The 18,200-nt window shown below is 36.0% G+C and overlaps 1 protein-coding gene across 8 annotated transcripts in view; it reads right to left on the reverse strand.

Moving 5' to 3' along the window:
* NAA16 (N-alpha-acetyltransferase 16, NatA auxiliary subunit) overlaps positions 1 to 18,200 on the reverse strand; it is a 71,276-nt gene that overhangs the window by 30,756 nt on the left and 22,320 nt on the right. For 5 of the 8 annotated variants that reach the window (XR_008464724.1, XR_008464729.1, XM_054190295.1 and 2 more), the window contains 4 exons: positions 13,983 to 14,136; positions 12,359 to 12,478; positions 10,100 to 10,195; positions 5,817 to 5,923 (listed from right to left, as the gene is read on the reverse strand). The exons of 1 other annotated variant lie outside the window; for it this stretch is intronic. Coding sequence is in view for 5 of the 7 variants with exons in the window: in XM_054190295.1 (XP_054046270.1) it covers positions 5,817 to 5,923; positions 10,100 to 10,195; positions 12,359 to 12,478; positions 13,983 to 14,136 (477 nt within the window). In the remaining 2 variants the exon portion in view is untranslated. Of the gene's footprint in view, positions 1 to 5,816; positions 5,924 to 6,311; positions 6,486 to 10,099; positions 10,196 to 12,358; positions 12,479 to 13,982; positions 14,137 to 18,200 lie in introns of those variants that run through there. 2 more of the 8 variants (XM_054190351.1, XM_054190305.1) reach the window with 2 other exon arrangements.

Below are 18,200 nucleotides of genomic sequence, written 5' to 3' on the forward strand. Positions count from 1 at the left end.
GAAAACAGGAGTGACATTTGCTTTCCTCCAGTCCTCAGGAAACTTCAGCCATCACTATGATTGTTCAAAGATGAAGTGGCAGTGTAGTGACATTGTCAGTAGTTGTGGACACACCTCATCAGGTCTAATGGGCATGGGCACATCCAATCTGTTTAAATGTTCTATAACCTATGATCCTCCTCGCTGAGAAGCATGTATTTAATAAAGTAATGAAAGTGACACCCATACGCTCTCAAAAAAAAAAAAATCACAGATAATGTGTACATTCTCTATTGCCTTGGTATAGAGAAGGCAATATATGCTTGGTATTCTCTCAGCAACTCTCAAGAAGGCTTTAAGATGGTCTACCACAGGTGTTGAGTATGAAATGAGAATCTTGTTAGGAAAAATGACGAAGTGCATTACCATGAAAGGGGCTTCGAATTTCTCTGAATTGGGCCTCGCTGAAGATGTTTGGGTTTTGGTGGGTTTTTTTACCACAACAGTGAAAGTTGTCAGTGAAGTCACTGACAATTGTTATCTTCTGCTTTTCCTTGATGTGTAACAGGAATCCACTCTCGGATGGGTAAGAGAATAAAGGCAAGTATCACAAAGACAGCACTAAGGGCATCAACTAGGTGTCAGCTGAACCATCCACTGCTGTTTTGTTGCACAAAGTACAGAATAGATGCAGTTGCCTTACTTAGGACACTTCTTAGATCAGAAGGAGACTATCAGAGGAGTGAATGATACTTAGAAGACAGGAATAAAAGCACCACCATATCCATGCTTGTCTTGGCGCTAGTGGATGGGGGAAGACACAGGTTGAGAACGCAAAAAACCCAAACCAACCTACAAAGTAGCTGCTTGGGGCACATCTTCCTCGGAGGAAGAGCAGCTGTATCTGCCAATTAAAGGCATAGATTCAATGTTATGAAGGGTACAGTTTACACTAAATCTGCAGTTTAAACATCACCATGATGGGATTTAGCACAGAGTGCCTTCCCTTTCTAGATAACTCTTCCCCCCGAATTCTTCCATTTTGTGACAGAAATTATCCAAATAAAGTTAACAAGGGGAAAAAATGTCCCAAGAAACAAACAAGGGATTAACTTAAGGAGTTTTGCAGAGCAGCAGGATATTCACAGGGTTCCCTCTTGGTGTCTTGAGCAATAGCCGGAACCAAGAGTGTGTTTGAAGAAGACTTGCACAAACAGGCACAGGCTGGTATTTGAGAAGGTGACTGAACTCATGGCCAAGGCGCATGTGTTTACTGTGGAATCTCTGTAATGGTTCCATATTCTAAAAGCTATTTTAAAAATCAGATATTGATGAAGAACAGAACCACAGGTTGCTGGCATTTGTTTTAATACATGGAATAGAAACACTTTAAGTCTATACTCATATTTTCCCCATCTTCGTTTCTTCCTTCAAATTAGCAGCCATAGATTAATGTAGATGACTAATTAAAATTTGATTCATGTAGGTTAATTAAAGCATGTTCTTCTGAAGACTGAATTTCCTATTTTTGACAGAAAACAGCAAATTGTTTCTGAATGACAGATAGCAACACCTATAAACACCACAAAACCATCAATATTCTTTTTATCCATATTTTAGTAAAATCATACTTTTTAAATACACACTAATGAAACCACTATCCACCCAATCCAACACATATGTTACATATGGTACAGCTTATGCAGGAAAGTGAGTGAATTTTAATTTTCCTGAAGAGATATAAAGAGGGTTTTTTGCATTTTGCTTGTGACTGTTTTGCTACGTGTAAAAGATACTTCCCTGCACTTGTCCCATACAAGAAGTGTGTATTTGAGAGTCTGCTAGATGTTTCAGCAACGTAGAAGTCAGCTACTTGACATGACAAGTCAAACATACTGTCCTTACAAGACATAACAAGATCAGTTGAGAAAAGTAAATACTGATCTCAGAATGCGGGTTTGCTCCTTAACACTGGTAACCTGCACAAAAGGTCTCAGCTCTTGTTCAGACCAGCCGTTTCCTTTCTTTTCTCCAACCCTAACAGCTAAGTAGAACCTGGTACTGTACTTCTTACATTTATGAGCTTTGTCTTTTACGTAACGATGCTCACTTTACACTAATTCATCATGACCAGGAGTTTTCACATTTAAAAAGCCCCAGGCTGCATTTGCAGCATTCTCTAGAGGCTGACATCCAATGAACAGAAGGAAGAATTGGACAGTTTCTTCACAACAAATAGTGGCTACTCCAATAGTCACTCCAGATACAGTGATGATCATTATTCTTACTTTTTTTTTTTCTTTTTAGAGTTAAGAACAAAGCCATCAAGACTGTGTTTCATCAAATGATTTCTCTAATATGTTGTAGGTTAAAAGTGATCTATGACTCAATATCCACAATGATATACCAGTGAACATACTCTATATAGTATTACAAAGTTGTTTTGAATGAGACACCCTGAAAAATACAGTAATACTCAGTCTGACAGTCTCTTATCACCCTTTAACTGATCTTTTCTTCAGCTGGAAAGACACAGAATCTGGCTGTGTACCAACGTAGCAAGCTGGGAAGCTATTAGTGCATGCCTTTGGTATCTGCAAACAGTGAGCATAATAGCAATTATCACTCAAGAACGAACTTGTATTCTTACTCATCCCACATTACCCGGAGAAAAATCAGTTGCCAGTATTAAAGAAAGTGGTAAAACAAACATCTCCTTTTCAGTTGGCCTTTGTCCAATGTTTCCTCCTGCAATTAAATGCTCCTTTCTTATTTCAATATTAGGTCGATTTTATACTACAACATGGTATAGAAGTGCACTCAGGATACTGAACAGCTGGCACGATTTTTTTTTTTAATGATACAGCATTTTAATAATCAAAAGCCCTATCCACAGCACAATACATTCAATCAAGTTTAAATGATAGCACAGTTTCTAGGCAAAAGACAATTGTAAGCTCCATTTCTTCAAGCTTCTCACCCTTCAGTCTCTACTACTTTTATCTCCCCCCAAGTCTAGGGGGCTTGACAAAGAGGAAGAAGCAGACAAAGAACAGTTCACATGCTTCTTATCAGACTAGAATAAGAGCACAAAACTTTAAGAATCACAACCTCAAAAGCCACACTTCTAGTCTCCCTAAAACAAGTCTGAGTGTAACAAGTGCAACAAGTAAGTAAAAAATAGTACCAGAGAGATTTTTGTCAAAACAATTCTCAGAACAAAAATAAGTGTAGCTGAAAGAAAAAAGTCAAATGTAATGTTAGGCTAATGTGTAAATTAAAAGTTACTCCAGGGTGCTCTTGGTGGATTTGATTACTCATTGAGCAATTTACCTTTTAAACTTTTTAACTGCTTAAAGGATCTTTGATCAAGTCAATGCTAACATACTAAAACACAGCTAGTGGGTCATCACAAAAACACAGATGAACTTTAACTCCTTACATAGACCAAAAATCAGAATTTTTCCCAACTAATTTTCTGATGTTACTCCTACAACTTACGTAAGTACAGTAAATCTGGTTCAGATCTTTATCACAATAGTGTCTGTATTGGAAGACAAAGCGCAACTTCCAACATATAACCTTCGTATTTGGAGTCTTTCTAAGCAGTCTAAGTACTGAAGATTTTCTAAAACCTTCCTGAATAGTCTTCACTTTGATCTGGGCAAGTCCCAGAGTTTTGCAGCTCCATGTACCTGAAGCTAGATTTCGCCAAAACCCGCTAACTAGTATTAGTAGACTACAGTCTGCTTTTAAATCCCTCTGTATTTGTGCAGGTATTGAGTTAACTTACATTTTCCTTTCCTACATATAAAATATTGCAGGACTTTTGTTTGAGCTAAGTACATATAAATAGAAAACATCTATTAATATAAATATTGCTTATTTGACCTTTTCCCAGAGCCATGGTTTATGAAAGATCCTGGACACACCTGGACTTCTAGAAAGAAGGAATTCTCTAGGCTTAAAAACAAACTCTTCATAAAATAGTCATATCTATGCCACTTCAAAATACAACTGCAGTTGACTACACCAAATTACACCTGTTTCCAAAGAAATAAGAGGGAACTGCTCATTCCCAACCTGTAGAGAATTGAGTCGTTTCCTAGGTATTTTGTAGTACACGTAACAGGATCCTGACCACAATTCTTTGTATTTTCAGTCAAAATGTACCAATAATTTATGTGAGAAGCTAGAATTAAGCACCAACTTAGACCAGTCAGATACTAACATATAACATTTTCCTGAAAGGTGTAGCACACATTAGTTTGACACAATTTTCTGCCCCCTAAGCCCTAAGTTATAGCAATTCTAATATTAACTGTCAGAGACTAAAATTAAAGTTTCAAAGTCCCTTCTGTTACGCTGCAGTTTCATGAAACCCCAACCAAGTGAAATGTGAAAGAAACTCTCTTGGGAAAAGAAGGATGAGAAGGAAGAGGAAAATGCTTTTGCAGAAGTTAGCAGTGCAAACAAAACCAAGCATATTTGGAAGTTGTGAGGCTCTTGATTTTAATTTTAATTACTTTTTAGTATTAAGCTGGCAGTTCTGAGCACTGCTGATTTGAGTCAGTGAAGATAACTCGCAGCAAGGCAGCTTTCTGGGTAAGTCTGTCCCAAAACATGGCAGTCCTCATCTTTTTTACCCATCATTTCAAAAAGAATTAAGTGCTAAAATCTTTTTGCAAGCCAAATGTGTTTATTTGTATCTTAACTTCTAGATTTTCATACTTCAAGTAGCAGGGAACACTTTCACAGCACTGTCTTTCTGTCTAGGTAGTCAGTCTATCTTAATTTAAAAAAAATAATTCAATCCAGTTTCAGAAGTTTACACTGGAAAGTCTGCATTAGCAGTAGGCACTGTAGAACACCTTGTACTATACACAATACCAGAATTTACTAAAATTATGTCAACCATGGAGACATAGTACAGAATACATTCTTCAGACATAAGCATATTAAAAAATTCATGGTAGGACAACTAACAAAGAGGCTCTTTGAAAGAAGAGTAATTTTAGTCCAATTAAAGGAATATCCAAGGCTGGTTAAAAAGCTGCATCGTGTATTTAGGGTATTTCCAGCTACAAAAACCTCTTCTTACCTAGTCATGAATGGATTAGAATACCCAGAGTTTTTATTGCTTGTAGCAAAGATAGCAACATCAGAACAGGCTCTGGTTTGGTTTTTTTGTTGTTGTTGTTGTTTTGGGGTTTGGTTTTTTTTTTGACACATTTTAGTAACACGATTTAGTTTGAAAATTTATTTTTACTATACCTTACTGACAAGCTTGCAACAAAGAACTACATTTGAAACAGTTCTAATGTGACACAATTTTGCCAAAACTCGGAGAGTTTAGAAGTGCAAAAATTAAGCACTAAAGTTTTAGCCAAAGCCTGAAACAGGAAACAAGCCTTTGTGGTAAATAATACATCCATGCAATTCAGAAATGTATGTAGAACAATAGCCATCTGTGTGATAATTTAAAATCATGACTTCTGGTGACATCATAAACCATAAGCTGAAAGAATTCTGACACACTTGCATTCAACGTATACAAAAATAAAGTTATTATCTTTGATTTTTCAAGAACTTCAGTGCATTCTGCACCAATCCAACTTCAAATATTTTGACATCAACTGTCTACAGAAGTGAAGTTTCATACATATTAAGCATCAACAAGTGATGTTTCACATAGCACAGAAGAGCACATTAATGAGAAAAGTGTTCAGCAACAGTTATTGGTAAGTTACAAGGGAAAAGTCTATACAAAAACAGATAATACATTAGAAATTCAGTATAGAAGACTTCATTAAAACCAAATAAATACTAAATTTTACCTTTTCTGGATTGTAATATAAAGATTTCAAAGTGGTAAACAAGGGTGGGCAGCCTTTACTGAAGTTAACCCTCAGGAACTTATCCATTAGTTCTCTAAATTTTTCACCTAGAAACAAAAGTGTATTTGGTTACATGTCAGTGACTACAAGTGTTGTATAAATATAAGCACTAATCGCTGTGCAACTCAGGTAATAGAGCAACTGAGAAACTGCGATTAAGGGTTTTCATCTTTCCTGTTATTTAAGAATAAGATGCTAATATGCTCCAGATTTAAAAAAATAAATCAGACTAAAATGCTTAAATGGCTAGTGTTTAAGAGACTGCTGACGAAGACACAGTAAGAGTCCTCAAACCTTGTAGAAGCTATTAAAAAGAGAAAGTATTAACTGCTGGCTACAGAGGATGTAGCAAGGGCTATTTAAACAAACATTGGAAAAAATATAATGGTAAGAATAACTAAGCACTTGAATGGATTACCTTGGAGATCTTGTAAAAGCTCCATCATTGGAAGTTTTAATGATTAAGTTAGACAAATGTGTGTTAGGAATAGTGCAGATATAAATTATCCTGCTTTGAGGGAGAAGGATGGATGAAATGAACCCTCTACCTCTCTTCTAGTCCTATTTTTTATGAGTAGGACATGACTTCCGATGATAATATGATTGTTTCTGGAATCAGAAACAGAATAGAAGACTGGGTTTCAGAAGGATAAGCACCACATCAGAATCATCTTTATCAAAATATACTGGCAAAAAGCTAAAAGTGTGATTTAATCATGTTTTCAGGTAAAAATCACAGTACTTGCAGTATGCTACCTTTCTGAGAAATGCTATCTCAAAAAAAAAAAGCAGGACTTCAAAGAGAAGATATCCAGTCAGGATGAAAATGTATTCTTATATTCTTATTCACATTCTTATTCCTATGATGAAAAGTGGTTGTTTCCAGTTGTTTCAATTTGGTTTTAATTTTTTATTGGTATTGTTTGCTTTGCATAGGGATGAAGTTGCTACACTTCACTGCCTACTCTACTGTGGTCCTCTCCAAGTCTTTAAACAAGGAAGTAGTGCACTTCACATAACGCTAACATATACACATGCAAAACTGTCGAAAAACTCCAATTCATTAAGAATGCATTAATAAGTTTGATTAACAGTGTTGTAGAGATATTCAGAAAATGAGGATACTACTGCTTTGTATATAACATTGTTTCTCAGGTATTTCCACCATTTCTTAATTTCCCTACACTTATTATATCAAGCACTGTTACCAAGACTAATACAAGTACCTCATGTTTTTCTCTAGCTGTACTAAACCAAACTGCTGTACATAGAAACTCCTGCTACTTATGGAGGAGGATCCATAACTGGGCTATAAGCGCATGCTTTATTACACAGGGGTTAATTAAAAGTTGTTTTCTTGCACTATAAGAAACTCCCCTATATGACAAAAAAAAATATACCAATCTCAGTTTCTCAGTTTCTTCTGTTGAATTATTCTCATTTATGTTCTTGATGGAAGAATTGTAATTCAGAATTTAGGAAAGCAAGACTCAAGTTTCCATTAACTACATATATATTTTTAGAAGGCAGAACAGCTTTAAAACAATGTCTGAAATACGCAAAACATACAGCTAGGCACCCACCTATCACATGAAGCCCAGCTCAAAATTTAGTCTCTGAGGCACAGAAAAGACCTGTCCACAGGAACAGTGAATCCACAGCAGCACAAACAAATCTAAAACTGAAATTAATTGGAACAGCCTTCCTCCATAAAGGTGGTTTCTAACTGGATCAAGGAGCTGATCTATATCGAATACAAGGTTATTAAGATGCAGTGCCTGACAAAGTCTGGGAAGGGCTGCTCTTTTAATACAACCCTGCACTTTAAAGTATTTTAAGCCAATTCTGAATCAACCAGTGTTCTTTGCAAGCAACCAGTCAGTGACCACACTGGAACAAACAGCCTCGTTTCACCAAAAATTCTACCCTATTGAAATTTGCAAATACATTTCTGAAAAAAAGAAGTTTGTTTCTACACCTTCACATTCACTATTAACTTTCGCCAACAGGATGCCTCATCTGCTGTACTTATAAACACAAGAAATCATTTAGTAAATAGATGTAAACCTAATGTATTAATTTCTACAGGATCGAAAACACTGTATCATGACTGATACAAGCTTAATAGAAACAAAAGTTTTAATTCCAGAAAATTCTTATGTGCTATGAAACACTGCAGAAGGCAGTCTACTTATGAGTTTTTTTCTGGACTGATTTAATAATGAATTTTGCTTTCATTTAGAGTAATACTATAGCAGGAACAACTAATCCTTATTACCAAACATATTTCTATTTAAATGAACATTAGTTGTGAAACTACACTGTCAGATATTGTAAGGTAACAGTGCAAAACATCCAGTGAAAAAAATAAATGAAGTCAACAGCAAAACAAAGACAGGGAAAAGCATTTTGCAGGTTATTTCCTTGTTTGCTATTCATTATCATAAATAATTTTATTACAAGAGGAAAACAATTACTTATCACCTAGCTTTCCAAATCTAGCCGAACTGCCTTAAAATTTGCCCTTGTGTCTTCAAAGAAACTGAAACATCTGGGACTGAGTAAGCCACAAGTGTTAACTTCAAGTCTAAATCTCTTATGAAGCAGTTAAAATCTTGTAATTTTACAAGGAGAGGTGTATGCACACACTCCTGAGCAACAACAGAAAGGTGGACTAGCTATGCTCTGTAGCATTTAAGGTACACATATGCGGTGCTCAGTAAGTGAGAAACAGAAAACTAACCTCAGAAAACCAAAAGCATGAGCAGATACATTGGGAATTTGCAGCTGAACTTAGATATCTAGCTGTCATGAAGTTTTTAACTTGTGTACTTTCTATTTCTTTCCGAAAGTTCTCTACTGGAGCTACAGCAGCTAGACAACTACGGAATCACGGAATCTTCAGAGTTGGAAGGGACCTCTAGAGATCATCTAGTCCAACTCCCCTGCTAGAGCAGGATTGCCTAAAGCACATCCCTCAGGGCTGCATCCAGGCGGGTCTTGAAAATCTCCAGAGAAGGGGACTCCACCACCTCCCTGGGCAGCCTGTTCCAGTGCTCTGTCACCCTCCCTGTAAAGAAGTTTTTCCGTGTATTTGAACGGAACTTCCTATGTTCCAGCTTGTGCCCATTGCCTCTTGTCCTGTCGCTGGGAACCATTGAAAAGAGGCTGGCTCCGTCCTCCTTAAACCCACCCTTTAGATACTTGTAAACATTAATCAGGTCCCCCCTCAACCTTCTCTTCTCCAGGCTAAAGAGTCCCAGCTCTTTCAGCCTTTCCTCATAAGGGAGGTGCTCCAGTCCCATAATCATCTTGGTTGCCCTACGCTGGACTCGCTCCAGTAGTTCCCTGTCCCAGGACTTGACTACGTGTCAAGTGTATATTTTTATGGGATTTACCATTTCATTTAGCGTCCTTCCTTCTATTTTGGATGATCATAGCTTTCTGTTTTAAAGAGTATATACATACTCACTCCAAAACTGAGGATATTTGTGCACCGTATTTCAATAAAACTTTTGAAAGGATAGAGTCACTGAAAGAACTTTGCTATAAAATTAAAAGTTTGTGCTATGTAACTCTGCAGACCTGCTTTTTATTCCTATTCTTATTAAATTATCAGCACAAAGTTAGTTCATGTTATAGATTTAAATTCTAATGGTTCTACAACAATATGTTGTACACCCAGTAAGATATCCAGAGTCACAAGAAAGATCTGGTATTTTCTGGTATACCACCAGTACAAAAATTGATAGGAAATTTCTTAGTCCTATGCTATTGTGATTGTTATATGCATCATTTACATTTTTCAGTGTTCATAAGTAATGTAAGTCAGTTTATATATAAAACATTAAAAGGTATGGGGGAGGTATATACACACCCCCCTATACTTTTAATTCAAGTGTGCTATACCCTCTACATTTTAACTTAGAATTCTTAACTTGCATGATGCAGAAGAGTTATGTAGAAGAATTCCTACAATCTATATGCCATTCCATACTGTAGTTTTATCAATACAAACATTACATCATTCGTATCACCATTAGAGCACATGAACTTTTTCTATCAATTTCTAAGACATAACAAATAATTTTGTCTATTGCAAGAAAAATGCCTAGGTTTGATTTGTGTACATGTACAAATAGGTATTAAATGCATATTCAACAGCCTGATGAAAACTTAAAAAACCAAACAAACTATTACAGAACAGATATGCAACTTGTTACCTGAAACAAAGTTTAAAGGTAATCTTCTAGGTGAAACTGCTCTGGGATGTCTTTTACTAACTTCTTCATAAATCTGAAGCCTCTCTTCTAAAGTGCCTATTATCAGTAAATATAATAGACATAAGTAACAGAGACAAAAATCTATTCTTCTAAATGTTTAAGTGTTGAGAATTAATTTAGCTACATTTGTTATACAGTTTGGATTTGGAACAATTAAATACTTCAAGCTATTTTTTCCAGTTAATCATAAACATTACTGTGTACAACTGTATTGAAAACAAACTGTATGTACAATACACAACTACCAGCATCAATCACAGTAAAGAAACTGCAGACAGAACAATTACCTTGCACATTCAATCATAGAGTACTAAAGTTTGGTTTCTTTTAGTTACAAGCTGTGCAGACCCATTCACGCAGTAGTTTGACATTCATAGCTTCAATTAACTATTTTTCATTATGCATCTGTTTTAGACATACTTAAAGCATCCAGAGAAATATATTGTGTTTCTAAGTCATAGGCATACAAATAACATACTATGCAAGCATGTTTTTATTATAGGTCCTCTGGTGGCAGCAAAAACAAGGCACAACACTGCCAGTGTGAGTACTGAGCACCAGAACTTTTTATACCTTAATGTTTAAGTAGCTTTATTTCTGTTAGGTTTTTTTTTTCTTCCCACTCCTCCCCTTTCCCCCATAATATGCTTTGGAGCTCCAATGTGGTACAACTTAAATAAAACTAATCTGTTGCTTTGAAATGCCATTTTCACATAATTAAGATCAATTTTGCTTGAATATTTTTAAATTGATCAAGCAATTTAAGTAAAACTGAGTGTACAGATCAAGACTACGACACAACATATATTTAATAAATATGTTTGGTTTAATTTCATACGAAAAATAATTTGTCTTGTCACTGAGCTCAGACGTTGGGGAAGGGGGGGGAATATGTTACCCAGTGGCTCCAAGAGATGTACAGTTCTAAGAGTTACACTAAAATAATGTTTGGATTGGAACTAAAGCATATAAAAGCCCTAATTGAAGTCACAAGTTGGAGCTCCAGAACTTACCATGGGGGAGGAAATAGTCCTAAGACCACCTAAAAAATAAAGTAGCATTATTAGTTTTATAAATTAGTACAGTTTCAAACTACATAGGATTTTAATAGGTCAAATAAACTACTAGATTGGTTCTTTGATAAGAACTACACATTTTCGTAAACATATTTGTTATATCAAACAGAATAATCAAGTTCTTGGGTAATTTATCTTCTGAGACAATAATCACGATCTCCAACTCCATGGATATGCTAGGAAAACCATTCAAAGGGCAATGTTACCCTCTGCATAAATATAACAAATGCCATCATTTTCGTTTCCCAATCACAAGCCATATTGACAGAGCTTACAAAAAACCAACTGTGAAATGGTTTAGGAGGAAGCTGGTAGAGAAATATAATGCAACTATAGTATCTACAAATGATATCCTTGTGGGCTTATGATTTATGATGTCATCAGAATAATTCCAATAAAATTTCCACTAATTAGTGAACAGTGAAATACAAGGAAACCACTCCTGTGTAAACACTTGGGAAAGTTACAACTGCAAAACACTTACAGTATAAATTGTTAAAATAATGTAATTTAAAAAGAAAAAACAAAACCAAACAACTAGCTATTTTCCTGGAAAGACAGAACAGCAGTAATGTGAACTAGCACTGGAATAACAAAGATTTTATCACATTTATCACCTTTTCCTCCAAAGAACAGTCAGCTTAAAAAAGATATTTTTTTTTTTCAGATAACCTATCTTTAAAAGGCCATCTGAAATAGATATTTGAGTATTTCTGCATACGCTCATTGAAAGAGGTACCACCTAAACAAGTTTCAGAATGACAATTTTATGTTGTGGTATATGATAGTAGTCTGACATACAACTAACTAGATAGGAATGAATTGCAATTTGGTTTCCAAGTTTGTGTGTGGCAAGGAAGTATTCTCCGTGTAAGCACATTACCAAACACCACCTCAGGTTCCAAAAAGTGAAAGACTTGCTGCTGCTATTTTCATGCATGCAAGTTTGTCAGTGAACATTTTTTTAAATGGATAAACACAACTATATCATATCCAAGATACGAAAGTACATTGTTTTCTGCCAAGTAAGGCTTTTAATCTAAAACAGTAATATATCAAACAGAAGCTTTAAGTATATCCTATATCATATGTATTTTCAATGTATCTGTGTATCTTAACTTACTAGGTTGTAGGGCCTTCTCCAAGCCTTCATAATAATACCAGTTTTCTGCATTGCGCTCAATTAACTCTTTGTATACTTCACCAGCTTCTTTCAGTCTTCCCAACTTCAGTAACATCTCTCCTAAAAACAATGCAGTAAATAACTGAATTACATGGGAAAACACTGATGGCTTTGGAGTAAAGTTTACAAAAATAGATACATAAAATTGGGCTTAATCATATGTAGATACTTTTAAAGAGGCTTTTAATATGTATTACAAATGCTACTTAAAGCTACTAAACACACAGATCAACACAGTTTGGAGCATTCAGCACCTGTGAAAAAAATTATTATTTTGATGCTTGTATCTGAGTCTTTAAAATATCAAAGAAACAAGAAACTCTTCCTTCCAGGACTCCAACACATGACTGTCATTTTTTACAAGGCTGTTTACTTTACTACACATACATTTTTTACACCAACTAACCAGTTTTTAACCTGTTAAATGACACTGGTTTGCTACTAAGTAAGTTGTTCTACCAGGTCTGGCTTGCATAGAATTAATTTTCTTTACAGCAGCCCATACATGGCTGTGTTTTGGGATTTGTGAGCAAACACTGATAACACTACAATGTTTTCACTACTGCTAAGCAGTACTTGTAGAGCATCAAGGCTTTCTCTTTTTAACCCTACACTGCCACCCAGCAAGCAGGTTGGGAGGCAATACAATGTGGACAGCTGACCCAAACTGCAAAGGGATATTTCCTGCTATATAATGTCACACTTAGTAATAAAAACTGAGGGGAAGGAGCATTTGGGCAGGTAGCCACTGCTTGCAGACTAGCTGGGCATCAGTCTGCTTGTGGGAGGTGGTAAGTGATTGCCTTTGCATCACTGGGGGATGTGGTTTGGTGTTTGGGGTTTTTTTTTTTTTTTGTTGTGGTGGTGGTGGGGTGTCCCCTTCACTCAAGCCATCATTATCTCAACCCATGAGTTTTCTTGCTTTTGCTCTTCCTCTCTCCTGTCCTGATGGGGGAGGCTGGAGGAAGTGAGTGAGCAGCTGTACAGGGCTTAGCTGCTGGCCAGGGGCAACCCACCACAACTGTGCAACCAAGGAGCAATTAAAGAATACATGCTATTATACTGTATAATTGTGCATATTCAGAACTCAGTACTTCAAATCCCCAAAACAACTGTGGGTTATTTTTAATCAAAAAAGTCAATTTTAGTATTCACCTAAGTAGGGCAGTACAAGTAAGTGCAAGCTTAAGGAGGAAACAAGAATCTGATACTTCCGTCAAAAAAAAGTCAGCATCTGTACTACAAACAGTATTCTTCATGAGATTAAAACTGGTTTGTAAGAGCTCCGATTTACAGAAGGCTCCTCTAATATACACCAATATAATAATCTCCGAGATCTCTGTTCCTGTGTCAATCTAAATTAAACTACCTGCATCCACTCTCCACTTTGGTAGGGCGAGTTACTGGAGCACAAAATTGTAAATCTGGTATTACCAGTTTCCTTATAGTAATTCTTTCAAATAAAAGATTTCACATGGTTTTTTTCTTTTACTGCTTTATTGTATCTGAAAGGCAGTCGCAAATGTTTAGAACAAAACTGGCTGAGGGCAGAAGAATGACTTACCTTTGATTTCTTCTACTATTAATTTATCACATATTTGCTTTTCATATGTCTCTATATGTTCTAAAGACTCCTGAAATAGATCTGCCTCTCTCATCACTTGATTTTGATATAAAATCAGTTCACTATATTCATAATCTATTTTATTAGGAGGAATCTGCAGGGGAAAAAAGCAATAGGTTAGTTAACATTTACCCATATATCAACTATATGCAGTATTACAGAACACAAGATTCAGGCTACAGAATAAGTCAGGTCTATTTATATACCCATCCAAACATTCAAAATGTAAAACTCCTGTTATTCGCAATTAATTTAGATTCACTCAGGATGTTGTTAGAGAACAGTTCAAAAGAATTCCTATATTTCTCTTATCTCTATCACTGTGGCGAGCTAATTTAAAAAAGAATCCTTGCCTTCTCTCATGCAATTCAGTAAAATTTGCAAAGATCTTGGTAATCTTTTCCTTCTGAAGGACTCATGTACTCCACAACAATTTTGACCTAAGTTCTGTAGGAAATTGCTGGGACATCACAAGACTCATTTTCAGCATAGCAAAAACTCTGGATTAAACTATTTCCAAGAGCAATGAACCACCCAAATACTAGCCGTAGTTTGACAACTAGAATTTTTCAGACAGGAAGCTTACGCTAGTTCTCTCTAACCAAGTGTTCTTTTTCCTGCAGTTCAATCCCCCGGAAAACAGAGTGCAGAAGCATGCAAAGAGCATTTTCAAGCAACGGGTAATTATTTTGAGGTTTGCTGCCAGTTGTATACTGAGGACTTTGCCTACAGGCTATACAAGACTAGTGGGTCATCCACCTGCCAGTGATACATCAGCCACTGGAAGAGGATGACATTCAAAAGTATTCCTTTCTAGGGATAACTCCCGAAAGTGCATTTAGGCAATGAAAACTCTTGACAGAGTTATAGTAATTATTTCATACAAAATACTCTTCACTAATATGCACAGAAGCTACTTCAACCACAAGTAAATTCCAAGAATTTCAGAAACCAAATGCGGAAGTCTCCAGACAATGCCCAGCTGATCTATGCAACAGTTTAATATATGAAATATACTGCCTAAATAGAAATTGTAGAAGTAAAGACAGTTATAGTCTACATGTTTGTTGTTTTTAAATAAAAATGGATAAGATGCAGTTCAGTTTGATAAATGTTACTGATGTTCTTTCCCATGACAGTAGATACTTTGTTTCTTCCTGAGCAAGCAACACTTTGAAGTCAAATTGGTCACCAAATGGTTTACTATTACTTTTCTGTTCCCTGAGTAAAGCTTTTCCACTGTCTTCTTTAAAGAACTAAGTAATTTAATAAACAACAAAAAACACCCCAAAACATTAAACCAGTTGAAATTAACATTCATATTAGAAGAATCTTGTCCTAAACCACTACTTCCAGTCCTTCCCTAAGCACAGATCAATTTTATGAGATTTAACATTTCTGTTTACATGCTTTTTGAATTTTTAGAGGCAGCTTTTATAGCTGTGAGCTTTTAGAAGATTTCCTTTTAGGTAAAAATGTTCTAAAGACAGCATAACTAAATTACAATGTTGTAAAGAAGTGTATATCTGACAAAACATCAGGTTTGGGGCTGAAAATAACAGCATTAAAGTATTTTTTGCTAACTGTTAATGTATTATAGCAAATGATGGCTAACGGAACAAGACTAGACCTTGTGCATACTAGTCAGCAGGCAGCATGACGCCCTACCCATTTCTTTAAGTATATTTCCTCCATCTGCAGCTCCATTTCTGTTCCCACCTTTGCTCAGTTTTTATCCCTATTAAACATTGGAAGGCACTAATAAAAAAAAACTTTGTTACCTGGAAAGCATTTTTAACTGCTTCACAGAATTGACACATGCAACAGGGATTAAGCATTTAAACATGTCTTCCTGCAATACTACGAAACTGAAACTTCAGAGCACCAATTTAGTTTTCTCCTTGACTTCCCTCAAAAATATCCTCTCATACAATATAATACACATATCTAAAGTCCACAAGTAGCACAGCTTTTTGGCATATCGTGAATTGGTTTTAGGCCTTCAAAACAGAATACCCCAACAACCCTTAAAAAAACTATATATATAAAAAGAGAAGAAACATGTATTAACCTATTCTGGCTTGGCAGGACTAAGAAAAGAGATTATGAAATCTCAAAAAAAAAATCAAATTAACTCCCTCTTACACATAGGGTAAATCTACCAGAAGGATACTGTGCTCACTGTCACTACCAGAGACATCTTAAAAGCAGTTTTAGAAGTCCATTTTTAAAGAGATTTTGAAATCTCCTCATGATAATGATGATTTAAACATGCAATTCATCAGAAGGCAAGCAGCTTATAACCCCAGTACTTTATCTGAATAATCAGATTGTCTTATAAAGAATAAGACATTCTATAAAAAGTTTTTTTCCACACCGCTGTTATTGCTGCACAACATCTTTACTCCTCCCTCCCCCCAGAATTATGATTTTTGCACATGAGATGTCCAACTTCCTCTTGAACTCAATTCTGCTGTTTCAGAATAAATTTCTTCCTCTCCTGGACCAAAAAAAAAAAGAGTCAACTTTACAACCACAGATGCCCTAACATAACTGTCACTGAAAGAATGTGACAAGATGCAGCCAAAACATACCTAAGAGCAGACCCCCAAAATTCCAGAGGTTTTCTGTCCATATCTGTAATTGTGGGCCTGATGCAGAAATTAGGAATAAAATAAAAATTAAGAATAAAAGTTTTATTCTGGAAAAGAAGGAAAATGGGACATACAACAGTAAAACAAATTGCATAGTTGTTTTACACCTTTGTTCCCAAAATTTAAATTCTGAAGGGACTCTTAAATCATTTGATTTAACTTGGACAGCACAGGCTGTTACATTTCCTGCAGTGATGTCTGCATTCAACCTCATAACCTGTTTTTGACTGAAATATTGTGCATCTGGCTAACTTGCAGCTTTCAGATGACAGGCAGTGTTGATCTGGATACACTAAGAGACAGAAAATTCACCATTTCCAATGATAACTTAGCCATTAGAATAAAAACGCCGGTGATAAAAAGTGATTTATCTTTTGAATTTGTTGCTCAACTTCCTGCAGCTACTTGTTTCTTTATTTTTCCCCACTAAGCAGTCTTTCTGCTATCATTCTTCCAAAATACAGAATCTAAACTGTACTACAATCACCTAGGGTTTTTTCCTGCCTACAGTAAACAAAGAGAATTCTCTGCCCTTCACTAGACAGCATTTTCACTAGACCTCTTATCTTCCCATATTGTTCCTTTTATTTTCTAACTTTTTAAGAACAGGGTCATCAGTAAGTCTTGATCTCTCAGTAATCAGTGCTATATAGAGAAAATCCCTGCTTCTCCACAGAAATAAGGGTGGCTTTTGCTTTTCACCCATGAGCCTGCACTGAGGAGCAATTTTACAGTAAGCTAAGTTAATCTGTCCGCAGTCTGGATCAACAAAGGCAGTTCACTTCCCTCTATTATTCCCCTTCCTCTTTCCCCTCTCACCTCACAGTTGTTCAGTTCAGCCAATCAATCCTTCAAAAGAGTGATTATTTTTCTGTCACTTTGGCTTCCTGAACCAGCCCTTCACGAGTCAACCAGTGCTGCACAAGGAAGCAGTGGGAGCACACAGGAAAGAGTCAGACTGCTGGCTTTGGCAACAGCTTGTAGTTAGATTAGCTCCATTATTTTGTAATACTGCATCTTTAAATACTCACCTACAAACTCTAAAGTTCCTTGATCTTTTTCTCAATCTTACTGCTTGGCTTTGGCTGTGTTAATTCACATCTGAATCGACAGAGCTGCTTGAGTAATCCAAGTAAATGAATATGACCACCCTACATCACCATTAATCACCAATTATTACAACAGAAGCATTTTACATGTTACATTTACTACTTTGTTCATTAACGGTAAACAGTATCAGACCTAATACAGATTGCCGTAAGACTCCCGGAAACCATCAGTCTGTTGAACCTTCCCATTCACTAGTGACTTTGAAACCCTTCAGTCTTTCAACCCTCCTTTTGAACCTTGAACACCCAACGCCCTTTTATCACAGTCACATGCAATATTCTATCAAATCAGTCACAAAAGTTCATCTGTGGAGTTGGAGTGAATACAAAGGACAGGGCAAGAGGAGAGATTAGAAAAGTAAAGTAAGCAAGAAATGTACCTCCTCAAAGATCAA

Source organism: Rissa tridactyla, chromosome 1, assembly GCF_028500815.1.
Source record: "Rissa tridactyla isolate bRisTri1 chromosome 1, bRisTri1.patW.cur.20221130, whole genome shotgun sequence".
Lineage (NCBI taxonomy): Eukaryota > Metazoa > Chordata > Aves > Charadriiformes > Laridae > Rissa > Rissa tridactyla.